Source organism: Mesoplodon densirostris, chromosome 16, assembly GCF_025265405.1.
Source record: "Mesoplodon densirostris isolate mMesDen1 chromosome 16, mMesDen1 primary haplotype, whole genome shotgun sequence".
In the NCBI taxonomy this organism is placed as follows: domain Eukaryota; kingdom Metazoa; phylum Chordata; class Mammalia; order Artiodactyla; family Ziphiidae; genus Mesoplodon; species Mesoplodon densirostris.
Genome location: NC_082676.1, coordinates 66,167,131 through 66,183,196, shown reverse-complemented (window position 1 = coordinate 66,183,196; position 16,066 = coordinate 66,167,131). Strand labels below are relative to the sequence as shown.

Here is a 16,066-nt window from a genome sequence, read left to right as displayed (position 1 = left end):
CTCAACTGAGAAGCTTCTGATTGGGCAGCTTCTGGGGGTCGGGCAGCCAGCAGGACAGCAGCTGATTAGGAGGCTCAGAGAAGTCACCACCATCCCTCAGCCCTGTCGATGCCTTGATGCCGCTGAACCTGCTCCCAGAATGGGGTTGAGCGGAGGCCACGGTGGCTCCCGGGCTGGTGTTCCTGCTTCTGGGAAGAGGGTATCCCAAGGTCAGGGTGGGCACAGGGATGCGCGGCCAGAGAAGGCCCTCCTGAGCCTCGGCCTGCCCACAGCGTGTGGGAGATCATCGGACAGGCAGACGGCGGGCTGTCGGTATTGCGGACCTTCCGGCTGCTGCGGGTGCTCAAGCTGGTGCGCTTCATGCCCGCACTGCGGCGCCAGCTGGTGGTGCTCATGAAGACCATGGATAACGTGGCCACTTTCTGCATGCTGCTCATGCTCTTCATCTTCATCTTCAGGTGGGCACGGCCGGTGGGGGTCATCCTGCCCCCTGTGGCTGCGAGGGAAAGGCCTGGGGCACTGAGCACATGCCTGCCCCAGAGGAGAGGTCCCTCCCACCACGCTGGCCCCGTGCTCTGGCTTTGGGGCCCGGGGTGCCAGGAGCCTCAAAGCGGCAGCAGAAACTCAGTCACTGGTTCCTTTTGACAGGACTGACTGGGCACCTTCTGTGCCAGGCACCGGCATACTGGGCTCTGCTCCCACGGCTCATAGCTGAGTGGGGTGATGGGACCGTCCCCCATGGATGGATCGGGGTTGTGCCCCCCGCAAAAAGCCAAGAATGAGGGAGGCAGAGAAGGGGCGGGGCAGCCAGGCTGGAGTTTCTTGCTTCAGCTGCTGTTTGCTGAGCCCTTGCTGTGGGTCAGCTTGGCCCGGGGCCTCAGGCCTTGGGGAGGGGGCTAGGGCAGAGGGCAGCCCCAGGTAGGCTGGGTGAGACAGGCGCCTCAGGTCCTGGCTGCTGCCTGAAGCCAGAGTGGCCTCTGGTTGTCCCTCCTATTCCTGGCCTTGGTCTTCCCACCTATACAATGGAAACAGCTCGGCTGTGGGCGCTTGGGAGGCCCCTGCAAATCAGAAAGCTGGGGGTCCGGGGAGAGGTGTAGAGGAACAGCTGCTGGGTGTGGAGGTGACCGGGCAGCACCCCCCATATCCCCCAACCTGTGCCCCCTCCCCCGCACTCACCACATCCCTGTCTGCCGCCCTTAGCATCCTTGGAATGCACCTCTTTGGCTGCAAATTCAGCCTGAAAACAGACACTGGAGACACAGTCCCTGACAGGAAGAACTTTGACTCCCTGCTGTGGGCCATCGTCACCGTGTTCCAGGTAAAGCCAGGCGGGGCCGTCCCCTCATGTACGTGGTAGTCCCTGGAGAGCCACAGCCCTGCTCAGAACAGCCCCAGAGCTGGCTGAGGCCTGTCCAAGGCCACAGTGAGTGACGAGCTGTGAACAGCAGCAGGGACATTGATCCTGGCCCCTGGGGTGGTGGACCTGGTCTCACTTGTCCAGAGCTCCTTCTTGTCCTAAGGGCCTGTCAGCATTTCTACAGCCAGGCCCACCGTCCTGGCACCCCCTCGGCCCCCATGTTGGTCCCACTCTGCCCCGCCACCCCTTTCCCCCAGATCCTCACCCAGGAGGACTGGAACGTTGTCCTCTACAACGGCATGGCCTCCACCTCCTCCTGGGCTGCCCTCTACTTCGTGGCCCTCATGACCTTTGGCAACTACGTGCTCTTCAACCTGCTGGTGGCCATCCTCGTGGAGGGCTTCCAGGCGGAGGTGAGAGGGGCTTCCAGGGGAGGCAGTGGGAGCCAGGCACATTGGGCAGACCAACATGGAGAGAACTCCGTCCTCCACCCGCTGTGGGCCCTTCTGTCCACACCCGCCCCCGTGCTGGCCTGGCCTTCCTGTAGGGGGGTTCCACCTGAGGGGAGCCTCACGTGTACTGTGTGCTCCTCGGGCACAGGGCGATGCCACCAGGTCCAACACAGATGAAGACAAGACCTCCACCCACTTGGAGGAGGACTTGGACAAGTTCAGAGACCTCAGGGCCACAGGTGCGCATGCGGGTGAGGGGGCGGGGCAGGGACAGGATGGAGGGGGCGCTGCCTGTCTGTCCGGACACAGCTGGGACTCCTGTGGGTGGGTCCTGGGCGGGCAGATTATCCTTCCTGGGAGCCCTGCAGGCTCAAGCGGCCTCCTCCCCCCACCCAGAGATGAAGATGTACTCGCTGGCGGTGACCCCCAACGGGCACCTGGAGGGCCAGGCCAGCCTGCCCCCTCCCCTCATCATGCGCACGGCAGCCACACCCATGCCCACCCCCAAGAGCTCCCCACACCTGGATGCAGCCCCTGGCCTCCTGGACTCACGACGTGGCAGCAGCAGCTCCGTGGACCCCCAGCTGGGGGACCAGAAGTCTCTGGTAGGGATGGTCCCCCACCCTGGCCTCAGGGCACCTTCAGGCTCCACTCACCCAGTTCCTTAGGCCTTCCCCAGAGATGAGTGAGGGTCCCGCACACCCCGCCCCAGTCATACCCCAGGAATTCCTTGGCCCTGAGTGCTTTGTTTTCTGTAAGTTGGAGCCAGAAGCTGCTGTTTTTATGGGAGGAGAATGAACAGACGAGTAGACTGTCAGGCCGGAAGTTTATCTTCCAATTTGCAATCATAGATAAAAGCTGGCAAAGCGCACAGCGTACAAGATGGGGAAAACAGAGAAGGATGGCAAAAAAGGTGTAAAAAACTGAGTATGTGGGACTTCCCTGGTGGCGCAGTGGTTAAGAATCCTCCTGCCAATGTAGGGGACACAGGTTCAAGCCTTGGTCCAGGAAGATCCCACAGCCACAGAGCAACTAAGCCTGTGTGCCCCAACTACTGAGCCTGCGCTCTAGAGCCTGCGAGCCACAACTACTGAGCCTGTACTCTGCAACAAGAGAAGCCACTGCAATGAGAAGCCCGCGCACCGCAAGGAAGAGTAGTCCCCGCTCGCCGCAACTAGAGAAAGACTGCATGCAGCAATGAAGACCCAACCCAGCCAAAAATAAAAAAAAAAACAAAAATTCAAAGAAACCTGAGGATGTGAAGCAGGTGACGGAAGCCGGGCAGAGGGTTCCGTGCATCACGACCAACAGCACCCTGCAGAGCTGGAGCCCACAGGGTCTTTCCAGACAAACCCAGAAAACACCACCCCCAGCAGACACAGCCAAAGCCGGCTTCTGGGCTTCTCAGAAGGGCCCGGGACGGGTGGGCAGAGCAGGACAAGCTAACAGTGGAGAGAAAGCACAGGGATATGAACCTGGAGGAAAGTCCAGGCAAACCATCAAGGCAGGACGATCGTGTGTTGGTAACAGAAAAGGTGCGGGGCTGAGCCTTGGGTGGGCCGAGTGATCTAGCAACAAGATGCATCACAGCCAAGCTGCTAGGAGTCCCTGGGAGGAGGACAGGGGCTGTTGAGCAAGGATTCCAGCTCAGCTCCTGCTGGACCCCTGAGGTGAAAACGATGAAGGGCAAAGAGGGTAGGCGCAGCAAAGGTGAAGTCCCCGGACCACAGTCCAGTTTATCTCCTGGATAAGCAGCGCCCAGCTTCTCTTTGCAAGTCCAGAGTCTGCCAACTAGAAACTGATGTGGGGCCCCTCCCCAGAGATCCAGTTCAGCTGCTCAGTGGCATCTGAGGATGCCTGGTCCGTGGCTGGGCCCAGGCCCGCTGATAAGCTTCGCCCACCCTCTGGTCCTCGAGCAGGCCCGGGAGGCCCACTCGGTGCTCTTGACGCTTGCTGGCTGTCTCTCCAGCTAGCTGTCGACCCACTGTGTGCCCCAGGTGCCCCACAGAAGGTTCGGGGCCGCTAGTGTCTCTCCTTAGCAGGGCTGTCCGCTCGTTAAAGGGGATGATCCATGTACAGATGTCACCCATGGGTGTCAATGGTGATGCCACTGGATGCGAAAGGTCCCTGTGCCAGGTGCTCCTGAGGCCAGGATGTTTGGGGGTAACTTGTGGGGGGAGGTCCGACCTGCTCACTCCTGTCCCCTCCCCGCAGTCCAGCCTCCGCAGCTCGCCCTGCACCCACTGGGGCCCCAACAGCACCTGGAGCAGCCGGCGCTCCAGCTGGAACAGCCTGGGCCGCGCACCTAGCCTCAAGCGCCGGAGCCAGTGCGGGGAGCGTGAGTCGCTGCTGTCCGGCGAGGGCAAGGGCAGCGGCAGCACAGACGAGGAGGCCGAGGACAGCAGGCCTGGTGTGGGAGCCTCGCCAGACACACGTGCCACACTGCTGCGGCGCACCGAGTCCCTGGACCACCGCAGCACGCTCGACCTGCGGCCCCTGCGGCCGGCCGCCCTGCTGCCCACCAAGCTCCACGACTGCAACGGGCTGGCCCTGCCCAGCGAGTTCTTCCTGCGCATCGAGAGCCACAAGGAGGACCCGGCCGAGTTTGACGATGACGTGGAGGATGTGAGTGGGGGTGGGCATCACATCAGCCCTTCGCCTCCCCCTGTCGTGGGCTGGTTTCCCAGGTGGGGACTCGGGAGCAGCGTTGATGGGAGGCTCTTGGGACGGGGGAGGGAAGCAGGACAAGCTGGGCAGGAGCTGATCTGGCTGGTGTGGCCTCAGCTGATCCACAGGGAGCTCTGGAGTGGGATTCGCCCCAGGGTCAGCCCCACCTCCAGCTGAGGGCTTGTTCTGAGCTGGAGTCGGTCAGCCAATGAGAGCCCCATGGGAGGAGAGGGGGAGAGAGCAGAACCACCTTCTCAGCTAGGCACTTCTGCTGCCCTGGACAGTTCTGCTGGGAGGCCCACCTGGGCAGGGATCTGAGGATGGCCACTTACCGGCACCCCCTGGACTCCCAGCATAGATCCCTCACCCAGTGTCCGGGTGGGTGGACAGGGCTGGGCCTGAAGGCAGGAGAGGCTGGGGGCTGGCCAGGCTGGGAGGGGCCCTGAGGACCCCCCCCCTCCCCAGAGCTGCTGCTCCCGGCTGCAGAAAGTGCTGGAGCCCTACAAGCCCGAGTGCTGTCGGAGCCACGAGCCCTGGGCCCTGTACCTCTTCTCCCCACAGAACAGGTATGGGGCACACCTGGGAGAAACCTGGGAAAGCTGACCCCTCCCTCTGGGCCCCTGCGTCCCTACCACGTGGTGAGCGCTGTGCTCCGCCTCTGGGACCTTGGGGACGGGAAGCAAGGGCTTGGCCGGGGCTGTCCCTGAACCCCCACCCCTGGCCCCCAGGTTCCGCATCTCCTGCCAGAAGATCATCGCTCACAAGATGTTCGATCACGTCGTCCTGGTCTTCATCTTCCTCAACTGCATCACGATCGCCCTGGAGAGGCCCGACATTGACCCCGGCAGCACCGTGAGGCGCCCTCCTTGCCTGGGAGGGGTGGGGTACCACCGTTGCGGCTGGCCCCTCCCATCGTCCTGTCCCCTGCAGGAGCGCGTCTTCCTCAGCGTCTCCAACTACATCTTCACGGCGATCTTCGTGGCCGAGATGATGGTGAAGGTACAGGGTGTCCAGGGGAGCCCAGGCGTCTGTCCATCTGGCCTCGCAGCCCTGCACAGTGGCCCCACCCTGGCCCCATGTGCAGCGCATATGTCCACTAGCCCCTCCTCTGCACCCACTAGGTGGTGGCCCTGGGCCTGGTCTCTGGTGAGCATGCCTACCTGCAGAGCAGCTGGAACATACTGGATGGGCTGCTGGTCCTGGTGTCCCTGGTTGACATCATCGTGGCCATGGCGTCGGCCGGTGGTGCCAAGATCCTGGGCATCCTGCGTGTGCTGCGCCTGCTGCGGACACTGCGGCCCCTGAGGTAGACTGGGCCGTGGGGCAGGGCCTGAATCAGGGATCGGGGCAGGGCTGGGGAAGGATGGAGTGGAGTTTGGGGAAGGGAAGGGTACGAATGGGCGGGGCTGTGGCTGGATGGGGCGGGGCCAGAGGGTGGGGCAGAGCTCGGGAGGGAAAGGGCCTGGGGCCAGCAGGGGGTGGGGTCTTTGCAGCGCTGGGCCTTCTGTCTGGTGGCAGCTCCCTTGGGTGGGCTCAACAGCACGTTTCTTCTGCTCCTCGTCCAGGGTCATCAGCCGTGCCCCAGGCCTCAAACTGGTGGTGGAGACTCTGATATCGTCACTCAGGCCCATCGGAAACATTGTCCTCATCTGCTGTGCCTTCTTCATCATCTTCGGCATCCTAGGGGTGCAGGTGCGTGGCCCTGCTTGTCTGTGGGACGGTGGTCTGTGGTCAGCAGCATAGCTGCCCCAGGAGGGCCAACTCCCAGGCAAGCAGCGAGAGAGACGTTGCTCTCTATCCGGCTGCTCTGGGAGGCCCCGTGGGGGTGGGTCTGGAGCATGGGGGTGCAAGCCCTGGCCCTCTGGGTGACTGCCCCGCCCTGGTCAGCTCTTCAAGGGGAAGTTTTACTACTGCGAGGGCACCGACACCAGGAACATCTCCACTAAAGCCGAGTGCTGGGCTGCGCACTACCGCTGGGTGCGACGCAAGTACAACTTCGACAACCTGGGCCAGGTGGGCAGGGCTGGGGGGTGGGGTGGTGGTCGGGATGGGGGGCGAGCCTGGTGGCGGTGACCTCACCTAACCTCATCCTTATCTGTAAGGTGGGAGTGGCGTGGCGGGTCTGCGAGTCGTGGGTGGGTCTGCTGTGCGTGGGGCTGTGGTGGGGGTGTGATCCTTTGGGGTGTCTCCCCGGCAGAAGGCCACGTCCAGAAGTAACCACGTTGCTCTGGCCTTGCAGGCGCTGATGTCCCTGTTCGTGCTCTCGTCCAAGGACGGCTGGGTGAACATCATGTACGACGGGCTGGACGCCGTGGGCATAGACCAGCAGGTGCGGTGGGCGGTGGGCAGCCCTGCTCCTCCAAGCAGACCTTTCTTCCCGTGTCCTTTGGTCATCTCAGGGAATGTCCCCCGAGAGGCCGCCTTTGGCCTCTGAGAACTTCTGGAGAGTTCCGCGTCGGGGGCCAGAGCTACCCTGCAGGCAGGGGCCGTGCCCGGGAGGGGCGCCCTCGTGGGCAGACACCCACGTGCCACTCCTGTGCCGCAGCCGGTGCCCAACCACAACCCCTGGATGCTGCTCTACTTCATCTCCTTCCTGCTCATCGTCAGCTTCTTTGTGCTCAACATGTTCGTGGGCGTCGTGGTGGAGAACTTCCACAAGTGCCGGCAGCACCAGGAGGCTGAGGAGGCGCGGCGGCGGGAAGAGAAGCGGCAGCGGCGCCTGGAGAGGAAACGCAGGAGTAAGGCGCTCCCGGGGGCGGGGGCGGGTCGGTACCTGCGCGTCACCCCAGCCTTTTCCACCTGCCTGAGCCCCCACCTTTCGCCTGTGGGAGGGTGGCTGGGGGCCGGGGGACCAGCCAAGGGGCGGTTCTGAGACCCGGCTGCTGCTGGCCTAAGCCCGGGTCTCCCTCGTGCTCGGCGCAGGGCTGTGCAGGCAGCACCCAGGCAGCAGCTCAGCAGCCTGGCCCCGGAGCCCCCTACCTGGCCCCAGTCCCCTTGCCCCACCCGCAACTCCGGCCTCACCGAGTGGCTCTGCATGCTTGCCCTCAGAGAAGGATGGCTGCAGCAGGAGGCGGGGTCCCTTCCCAGGAGGCACAGGGGATGGATGAGGTCCCAGTCCCCACCCCCGACTACCGCAGGGGCAGGTTCACCCCATGAGTTTTCACGCCACGGTGTGGGGAGCAAGCAGAGCCATCCAAGACAGAGAGAGGGTCTTAGAAAACCCCACCCAGCCGGGGAGCAAAGAGGGCCTCTTCCAGGTGGGGCTGCTGAGCTGCCCGCCCACCCCGTGGAGTCTCCTGGCCCCGCCCACCGCGGCCAGCTCAGACCATCTCCTTGTCTTTCCAGGCACTTTCCCCAACCCAGGTACCTGCCCCCGCCCTGCATGCCTTAACCCCCACTTCTGCCGGCCACTGCACAGGGCTGTGGACTGGCCTGACCTCCATCCCTCTGCCACTGCCACAGGGAAGGGTGGACATCGCAGGCGGGTGCCAAGCCCACTGGGGTCCACCGCAGGGTGGGCACAGGACGGCTGGGGTGGGCGCCGGGAGCCAGTGGGAGGAAGGGTTGCTGGATCGCCTGCCTGGTGTCCACGCTGCTGCCTTCAAGCTCGTGTGTGTTCCTCCGCCCGGCCTGCATGCCTGACTGCTTCTCTGCTGCGCTCTGGGAAGCCTACCGGCTGGTGGCTACTCCATGTCCTCAGTGCTGGCCTGGCCCAACTGGTCACTGGCCCCTTTGGCTGCAAGAGCTGAGCCGAGCTTTCTAGTGACCGCATGCCAGACCAAGGAGCATGCGAGCCCCAGGGAGGGGTCGGTTCGCGTCGGCCCCCGCTCTCCCCGGTCCCTGCCCGCGGGGTTCTGTGGCCGAGGTGGGTCCCCTATGCAGTGGTGGCAGCTATACCCTCACCCAGTGGGAGCTCGGTGGGCACTGATCTGCCCTAAAGAGTTACAGCAGGTGGAGCATTTAGTGCAGACAGAACTGCTGGGAGATACACAACCTCCCCCCGCCACCCAGGTCATGGCCATCAACCTCAGATGGACCGGAGAGCAGGCAGACTCCAGACAGCAGGCAGTTGCCCACTGGCCTCCTGGAGCACAGGGAGTAGAGGGACTCTGGGCCTGGGGGTCAGAAGGCAGCACATGCCCAGCCTGGAAGATGGGGTGTGGTAGGCCTCCCTGCCCTGCCCCCCAGGAAAGCTCCCATCTGCCCACCCTTCATCACTGAGGTGTCTCTGAACCCTGATGCCAGCTCAGGAGAGTAGATCACACAGGTCCCGGTTTGGGAGCTCCCGGCAGGGCGGGGTTTGGGCAGGGCCCCACGGCAGGGCACAGGTGGGGTCTCAGCTTCCAGGCCCGCTCCTGGGGTCTGCCCTGGGGCTGGGGCCCTCTTGGTGGAGTAGGTCGGTGGGTGACCTGCCCCTGAGGCCCACGTCTGAGCCTGGGCCCTCCCCCAGCACCTCTACCCTCCAGCCCTTGGGAGGCAGCCCTCCCACCCCACCCCACCCAACCCCTCACCATCGCCCTTTTCCCACAGAGGCCCAGCGCCGGCCCTACTATGCGGACTACTCACCCACGCGTCGCTCCATCCACTCTCTGTGCACCAGCCACTATCTGGACCTCTTCATCACCTTCATCATCGGTGTCAACGTCATCACCATGTCCATGGAGCACTACAACCAGCCCAAGGTGGGGTTCGCTGCCTGGATACCCCACCCACCCTGCCTTCAGGCCTGCAGTGGGGAGGGCCGCGAGTGGGGTCCATTGCTCAGCGAGGTGGTACTACCCTAAGAACTGGGGGCCCCAGGTCTGCAGCAGTGCCTGAGCCCTCACTGGGGTTTATGGGGTACATGGATGTGTGGCTGGAACAAAGGGTCCTCCTTCCTTTAAAACCAGTGGAAACTCCCAGGGCACACCTGCCCCAAGGGCCTCCCCAGCCCCATGAGAAGTTCCATCCAAAATGCTGGCTAAGGGAGTGTCCCCGAGTCCAGCTTCCCAGACTGTGGATTTCACAGTCCAGGAAAGGCCAGACTGAGAGAGGGAGATGTCCTCCGATCGCATCGCCACCATTTCATTAAAGACGGGGACGCCCCCTCCTCCTAGAACAGCAGAGAGCCTCTGACTCTTTGGCTGAAGCTGAGCCCATCCGGTGGGCTGGCCCCTGCCCTGGGCTGTGGGTGGCTCTGGTCCAGGCAGGGCCAGAACTCTGGGCTCTGAGGGGCAGGTTCCCCCACCTGAGAGTTGTCCCCAGAATGCTGCGAGGGTAAATTCAGGCAGCCCTCCCCAGCCCAGCACAGACCTGCATCCAGTAATAGCTGAGACCCGTCCCGTATCTGAGGAGGTGCCCAGGTCAGCAGAGGAGAGAGATGGAGCAGGGTGGACAGGGCACGGGTGCGGGGGCGGCGTGGGGTGGGGGGCGTCCAGTGCCGCAAGGGGGCAGGAGGATGGGTGGGAAGGAGCAGCCGGGCAGGGAGCCTGACACTCAGGAGCCTGACACTCCGTCCCCAGTCTCTGGACGAGGCCCTCAAGTACTGCAATTATGTGTTCACCATCGTCTTCGTCTTTGAGGCCGTGCTGAAGCTGGTGGCGTTTGGGTTCCGGAGGTTTTTCAAGGACAGGTGTGTGGAGCAGGGGCAGGAAAGAGCCGTGGCCTGAGGCCTGCAGAGGTGACGGTGCTGAGTAGAGGTGCAAGATGCCCTGTGGTGACACCAGGACATTCCCAGGGGACAGGGAGGGGACTCCTGGTGCTCTGAAGGGCTGGGAGTGCTGGGGAAGAGTCAGTGGCCAGCACTGAATCATGCCTGCCCGCCCGACCCAGGTGGAACCAGCTGGACCTGGCCATCGTCCTGCTGTCCATCATGGGCATCACACTGGAGGAGATAGAGATGAACGCGGCGCTGCCCATCAACCCCACCATCATCCGCATCATGCGTGTGCTCCGCATCGCCCGCGGTAGGCCACCCGCCTGTCCCACCAGGGTCTCCGGGCTATCAGGAGGGCCGGTAGACAGGGCTCAGGTGTCCACCTACCCCGTGTCGTTCCTCACCCCACCCTGGTGGGTTATGCTGGTGACGGGAAGTGGGGGGACGGGTGGTCCGGGTCTGGCCAGCCAGGGGAGGGCCAGACCAGCCCCACACCCTCCCTGCTAATGCTTGGCTCCCGGCCCTAGTGCTGAAGCTGCTCAAGATGGCCACGGGTATGCGGGCCCTGCTGGACACAGTGGTTCAGGCGCTGCCCCAGGTAGGTCGGCAGCTCGGGGGCTGGGCCTGGGTCTGGCTTCCCTGCTCCCAGGGTGGGCATCACAGACGCCCCCAAGAGGACAAGGCTGCAGGGAGGGCCTCACCCACTGTCAGTCAGCACTCGTTCACGTGGTCGCCCCGTCTCGCGGCAACTGCAGTTACCAACCCCCCTCCCTGCCGGGTGCAAGGAGTAACTGAGCTGCTGGGCTGTGCTGTGAGAGGGGCGTGCTGCCTGCCTTCCGGGCCTCAGTCTAGTCTTTCTGGGGAAGACCAATGACCAATGCCCATATCCCCCAGTGCAATTCTGGACGCAGTGGGATTTGGGCAGAGGGCAGAGTTTGTGGCGAAGGTGTGCTTGTCGAGTTTGGAGGACCACACCCAGGGCTCAGGTGTTGGCCAAAGGCCTCTCTCCTCTGGAGCCAGTTCAGGCCCTGCGTCCTCGCGTCCTGTGCCCAACAGCCACCACACTGATCCTTTGTGGTCTCTTGAGCTGAAAGTCTTATTGCCCCATCTGTGCAGTACTCAGTCCCTCTGCCAGTCCACCTGACCAGCCATCCATCCACATGTCCATCTGGCCGTGGATCTAGCCCTCTCAACTAGCCTTCCAGCTACCCAGACACCCACACATCTGTCTGTCCATTCAGACAGCTGTCTGTCCACCCATCTACCAGGTGTCCAGCTGTCCAGCATCCAGCCCTCCTGGCCAGCTGTCTGTCCACCAGCCCAGCATGTTTCTATCCACCCAGCTGCCTCCCCAGCTGCCCACTAAACCCCCAGCCCTCCACGCCCTCCACCTTCAGCCGGCCCCCACTGGTCCCCTTAGCAGCATTCCTCAGACCTGAGTTATACTCAGCGCTCCTTGGAGCCTGCCCAGTGTCTGTGGGAGTGACGGGAAGGGGTTGGGGGTGGAGGATGGGAAACCCGGGCCTGGCCACGCCCCAGTGCCATGCCTCTGGGGGCCGGAGCAGGTGCTGGAGAAGAGGGGGAGCAGCCACATCAGGGTCAGGGAGGCGTGTGAGGGTGCCCCTGCGCCGCCCCCACCCCCCATAGCCCAGAGTGAGCGTGAGCAGGCGCTGGGAGGGTGGGAGGCAAGTTCACAGAAGAGCCTCGGGCAGGGGTCAGGCCAGACCTCACTGTCTGCAGAGCTTCAGCCTTCACCTTGCGGTGGGGACCCTGAGGCTGGAGGCAGGCCCTGCACAGGGTCCACCAGAGCCCTCGGGAGGCCTCCCAGGTTCTGGGGAGCAGAGGAGCTGGAGGCAGCGCCCTGGGTGCCGGGCGGGCGGGAGGAGCCAAGCAGGGGCGGAGGCCAGCAGAGGGGCCTTGGGGGCCACAGGAGCTCCGAGGCCAAGCGGGATGGATTAAGAACAGGGCTCAAGGCAGTCCCCAGGAGCTTGATGCCCTGCTGGGCGGGTCTTGGGTAAAGGGGGTGGGGTGGGACTGACGCCCCACTGACCTCATTCTGCTTCTCTCCTATGTAGGTAGGGAACCTCGGCCTGCTTTTCATGCTCCTGTTTTTTATCTATGCTGCCCTGGGAGTGGAGCTGTTTGGGAGGCTCGGTGAGTGCAGCTGCGCCGTGGCCCACACTCCAGACACGGGGTCCCAGAAGGCGCAGCATCACGCATGAGCACACAGCCCGCGGATGGCTCCGGGTGCTGGCCAAGCTGAGGCCCTGGCCCCTGCTCCTGTCAGCCCTTCACCGTGAGGTGACTTGGCACATGCAAAAGTGCTGTGGCAGACACATGACGTGCACACAGACACGCACATGTGTTCATACCCAGGCCAGGAGAATAGAGCTGCACATGAGTGTGAGTGTACATGCCCACACACAGGTGTGACCTGAACTCCACCTGGTCCCCAGGGGACATGCTGCAGCAAGTCCTTAATTGTCACCAAGGATTTCCTCAGACCCCCAGGCGTGAGGCTCTGGCTAGTCCCGGCAGGGGTCCGTGGGGACCTTTCATGGCAGCCCAGACCCTGTGGGAGCCCCCTCCCCTTTGGGTGTCACTGAAGGCTCAGTGGGTTCCATGGTCTGCCCAGAGGGGACTCCTCAGACCCAGCAGCTAGTGCCCCACAACCTGGATCTGGGCCGCCTCATGCCCAGAGCAGCCCTGTTACTCCTCAGAATAGAAGGGGGACATGCTGATGCAGAGCTGGGCCTGTGCTGAAGGCATCCACCTGCCAGGGCCCCTGAGCTGTGCCACCACCCTGCATCCCAGAGGAGCATGCCTTTCCCTGTGGGAGGGCAGGGCCTGTGTGCGGACTGGCCCCGACAGGCGGGCTGACCAGGTCCCTCCCGGCAGAGTGCAGTGAGGACAACCCCTGCGAGGGCCTGAGTAGACACGCCACCTTCTCCAACTTCGGCATGGCTTTCCTCACACTGTTCCGCGTGTCCACGGGGGACAACTGGAATGGGATCATGAAGGTACCAGCCCACGCGGTGGGCGGGGTGGTGGGAGTCCACGAGAGGCCCTGCAGACGGAGGTGGGAGCCTGCCTGCCGCCCTCCACCCGCAGGACACGCTGCGGGAGTGTGCCCGTGAGGACAAGCACTGCCTCAGCTACCTGCCTGCCATCTCGCCCATCTACTTCGTCACCTTCGTGCTGGTGGCCCAGTTCGTGCTGGTCAACGTGGTGGTGGCCGTGCTCATGAAGCACCTGGAGGAGAGCAACAAGGAGGCCCGCGAGGACGCCGAGTTGGACGCGGAGGTCGAGCTGGAGATGGCGCAGGGGCCCCCCGCCCGCCCCAGGCCCACGGCCCCGCCGAGCCCGGGCGCCTCACCGGACGCCCCCAACCTTCTGGTCGTGCGCAAGGTGTCTGTGTCCAGGATGCTTTCACTGCCCAACGACAGCTACATGTTCCGGCCCGTGGCGCCCGCTGCGGCCGCTCATCCCCACCCTCTGCAGGAGGTGGAGATGGAGACCTACGTGGGCGCCTCGGGCACCTCGGGTACAGCCCCATGCGGAGACAGCCAGGATCTGGGCGGGCGGGGCCGGCCAGGGCCGGCAGGGGCAGGGGTGGGGCCAGCGGCAGATGCACATTTCAGGCACCTTCTTGCCCCAGGCCCGGTCACCGCCCACTTGCTGCCTGTGGAGTCCTGCCCATCCCTCCAGGTCCCTTCGGCCACGTCCTCCCCGGCCAGGGGCGGCGACACCCACCGTGCCCTGACCCCTCTGGGTGCAGCCCGCTCCCCTAGTCTCAGCCGGCTGCTCTGCACACAGGTAGGAGGAGACTTCTGGTCCTCAGCTGAGGCCTGGGGGCTCCTTGGGGGTTCCCTCCCCATTTGAAGGATGAGCGACAGGGACATTGGGGAAGTACGCGCTGTGTCCCCTGAGCCTGTGATGATGGCACCTGGCCATGGGGACCCGTGTCCCCTCAGGCGGCAGCCTCGCTCTCCCTCAGGCCCCCCCAGCAACCTTTCCTGTGGGCCTGGATGTGCCCACAGACCACTCTCACCTGAGACTTCGGCCCCTCTCCCTTCCTCCCTCCTTGAGGTGTCAAGCTGAGCTGGTGGTGCCAGAGTCAGGCAGTGGCTGCAGCCTGGCTCTGTGCCCCTTCGGGTCTCCAGAGGCCCATGGCAGATTCTGCCCGTGGAAGCTTGGGCTCCAGCCCTTTGCTCCTCACGGCCCCTCCCCAGCATGACCAGCGTTGGTGGGGGCCCCTACACTAGGGCTGGGGGACAGTGCTTCCACACCAGTGTCTCGCAGCCCCATCTCACCCTGGCCCATAGCCTTGGGGGTCACGAGGTCATCCTGGCCTGGGGTTGGGGGAGGGGTCCCTGTTGCCTGGGCTCTGGCTGGTCCCATATGACTCCATGTCTTTGCAGGAGGTAGTCTGCACAGAGTCCCTAGAAGGGCAGGTCGATGGTCCCGTGGACAGCAGCCCAGGCTGGGGAGAGCCTGGTGGGAATACCCCTCTGAGGAAGGCGCCCCTGGGGCCCTCCTTGCGGTCCCCGCCCCGTTCCCCACGGCCCACCAGCATCCGCATCCGCAAGCACACTTTTGGACAGAACTACATCTCCAGCCGGCCACCGACCCTGGGCGCAGAGGAGGCTGAGGCCCCAGACCCGGCTGACGAGGAGGTCAGCCACATCACCAGCTCTGCCCACAGCCCCTCGGCCTCACCTGCTGCCCGCGGGGTGGTGGGCGGTGAGCCAGACCTGCACAGGCTCTACAGTGTCAATGCCCAGGGCTTCCTGGACCAGCCGGGCCGGGCGGACGAGCAGAGGCGGCCCTCCGTGGAGCAGGGCTGTGGGGACAGCGGCCCAGAGGCCGGGGAGGTGAAGACCCGGGCCATAGAGCCCGAGCTGGCCCTGGGGGCACGCAGGAAGAAGAAGATGAGCCCCCCCTGCATCTCCATAGAGCCCCCCGCGGAGGACGAGGGTGCGGCCCGGGCCCCTGCAGCGGAGGGCAGTAGCACCACCCTGCGGCGGAGAACCCCATCCTGCGAGGCTGTGCCCCACAGGGACCCCCTGGAGCCCACAGACAATGCAGGGTTGGACACTGCTGCCAAGGGGGAGCGGCGGGTCCAGGTCCCCTGCCGCACGGAACACCTGACCATCCCGAACTTTGCGTTTGAGCCACTGGACGTGGGGGGCCCCAGGGGGGACCTGTTCTTGGATGGTGGCCATGGTGTCGCCCCAGAACCCAGACCTTCTTCCTCAGGCATCACGGCACCTCCCGAACCCCAGCAGACGGAGCCTCCAGTGGCCTCGGGAGACCCCCCAGAAGAGGGGCGGGGGCTGCACCTCACAGTCCCTGAGAGCCCACCGAAGAAAGGGTCCACCCCAGTCTTGGGTGACAGTGTGGACAAGTCTGTGTAGCTCGGGGTGCAGTGCCCACAGGCTTTGGCACTGGGGTTGGGGTGCACCCGGCAGGGTGGTGGCCCAGGCGGGGCTACACGTGGACCCTGGGTCCGGCCCCACTGAGGGCAAAGGTGCCAGAAGGATGTCAGCCCAGGGAGAAGGAGGCAGATGCTATTGTGGGCGAAGTGGAGCAGGGGGAGCCCACAGCCCGAAGTCTCAGTTCAAGTTTGGGATTTCCGAGTTTACTGCCATGGTCCCAGACCGTGCCAGTGGCCTGGTCAGCAGTCCCGTAACGAGAGCTATGTCCAAGGGACAAGGACCAGAGAACACCAAAAGGAGAAAGGCAGAGGCCACCTAGCAGAGCCCCATTCTCACATCCGCTTATTTTTATACATGCTTAGGGCCGTTTGTGCCCTCCAGCTTCATCCCCAAGGCCACCGTGGTCACGCTTCACGTTGCTCACAGCCTGAGTTCTCATCCATTTGCCTCCACCGCTCATTGCTGTCTCATCCCCCCTCCATACCCACTGCCCACCGTCCTGTCCCCCTCAGGATTC

The 16,066-nt window shown here is 64.1% G+C and overlaps 1 protein-coding gene across 1 annotated transcript in view; it reads left to right on the top strand.

The window, feature by feature from the left end:
- CACNA1H (calcium voltage-gated channel subunit alpha1 H) overlaps nucleotides 1-15,528 on the top strand; it is a 62,019-nt gene extending 46,491 nt beyond the window's left edge. Inside the window, exons 11-34 of the mRNA XM_060078949.1 lie at nucleotides 273-458; nucleotides 1,201-1,318; nucleotides 1,615-1,770; nucleotides 1,958-2,048; nucleotides 2,206-2,414; nucleotides 4,024-4,434; nucleotides 4,942-5,042; nucleotides 5,205-5,328; nucleotides 5,407-5,475; nucleotides 5,598-5,782; nucleotides 6,042-6,168; nucleotides 6,364-6,489; nucleotides 6,716-6,805; nucleotides 7,022-7,214; nucleotides 7,822-7,839; nucleotides 9,007-9,158; nucleotides 9,978-10,087; nucleotides 10,288-10,421; nucleotides 10,639-10,709; nucleotides 12,187-12,265; nucleotides 13,010-13,131; nucleotides 13,223-13,655; nucleotides 13,770-13,927; nucleotides 14,533-15,528. Of these exons, the coding sequence (XP_059934932.1) occupies nucleotides 273-458; nucleotides 1,201-1,318; nucleotides 1,615-1,770; nucleotides 1,958-2,048; nucleotides 2,206-2,414; nucleotides 4,024-4,434; nucleotides 4,942-5,042; nucleotides 5,205-5,328; nucleotides 5,407-5,475; nucleotides 5,598-5,782; nucleotides 6,042-6,168; nucleotides 6,364-6,489; nucleotides 6,716-6,805; nucleotides 7,022-7,214; nucleotides 7,822-7,839; nucleotides 9,007-9,158; nucleotides 9,978-10,087; nucleotides 10,288-10,421; nucleotides 10,639-10,709; nucleotides 12,187-12,265; nucleotides 13,010-13,131; nucleotides 13,223-13,655; nucleotides 13,770-13,927; nucleotides 14,533-15,528 (4,459 nt within the window). The remainder of the gene's footprint in view (nucleotides 1-272; nucleotides 459-1,200; nucleotides 1,319-1,614; nucleotides 1,771-1,957; nucleotides 2,049-2,205; nucleotides 2,415-4,023; nucleotides 4,435-4,941; nucleotides 5,043-5,204; nucleotides 5,329-5,406; nucleotides 5,476-5,597; nucleotides 5,783-6,041; nucleotides 6,169-6,363; nucleotides 6,490-6,715; nucleotides 6,806-7,021; nucleotides 7,215-7,821; nucleotides 7,840-9,006; nucleotides 9,159-9,977; nucleotides 10,088-10,287; nucleotides 10,422-10,638; nucleotides 10,710-12,186; nucleotides 12,266-13,009; nucleotides 13,132-13,222; nucleotides 13,656-13,769; nucleotides 13,928-14,532) is intronic.
- Nucleotides 15,529-16,066: the final 538 nt, after the last annotated feature.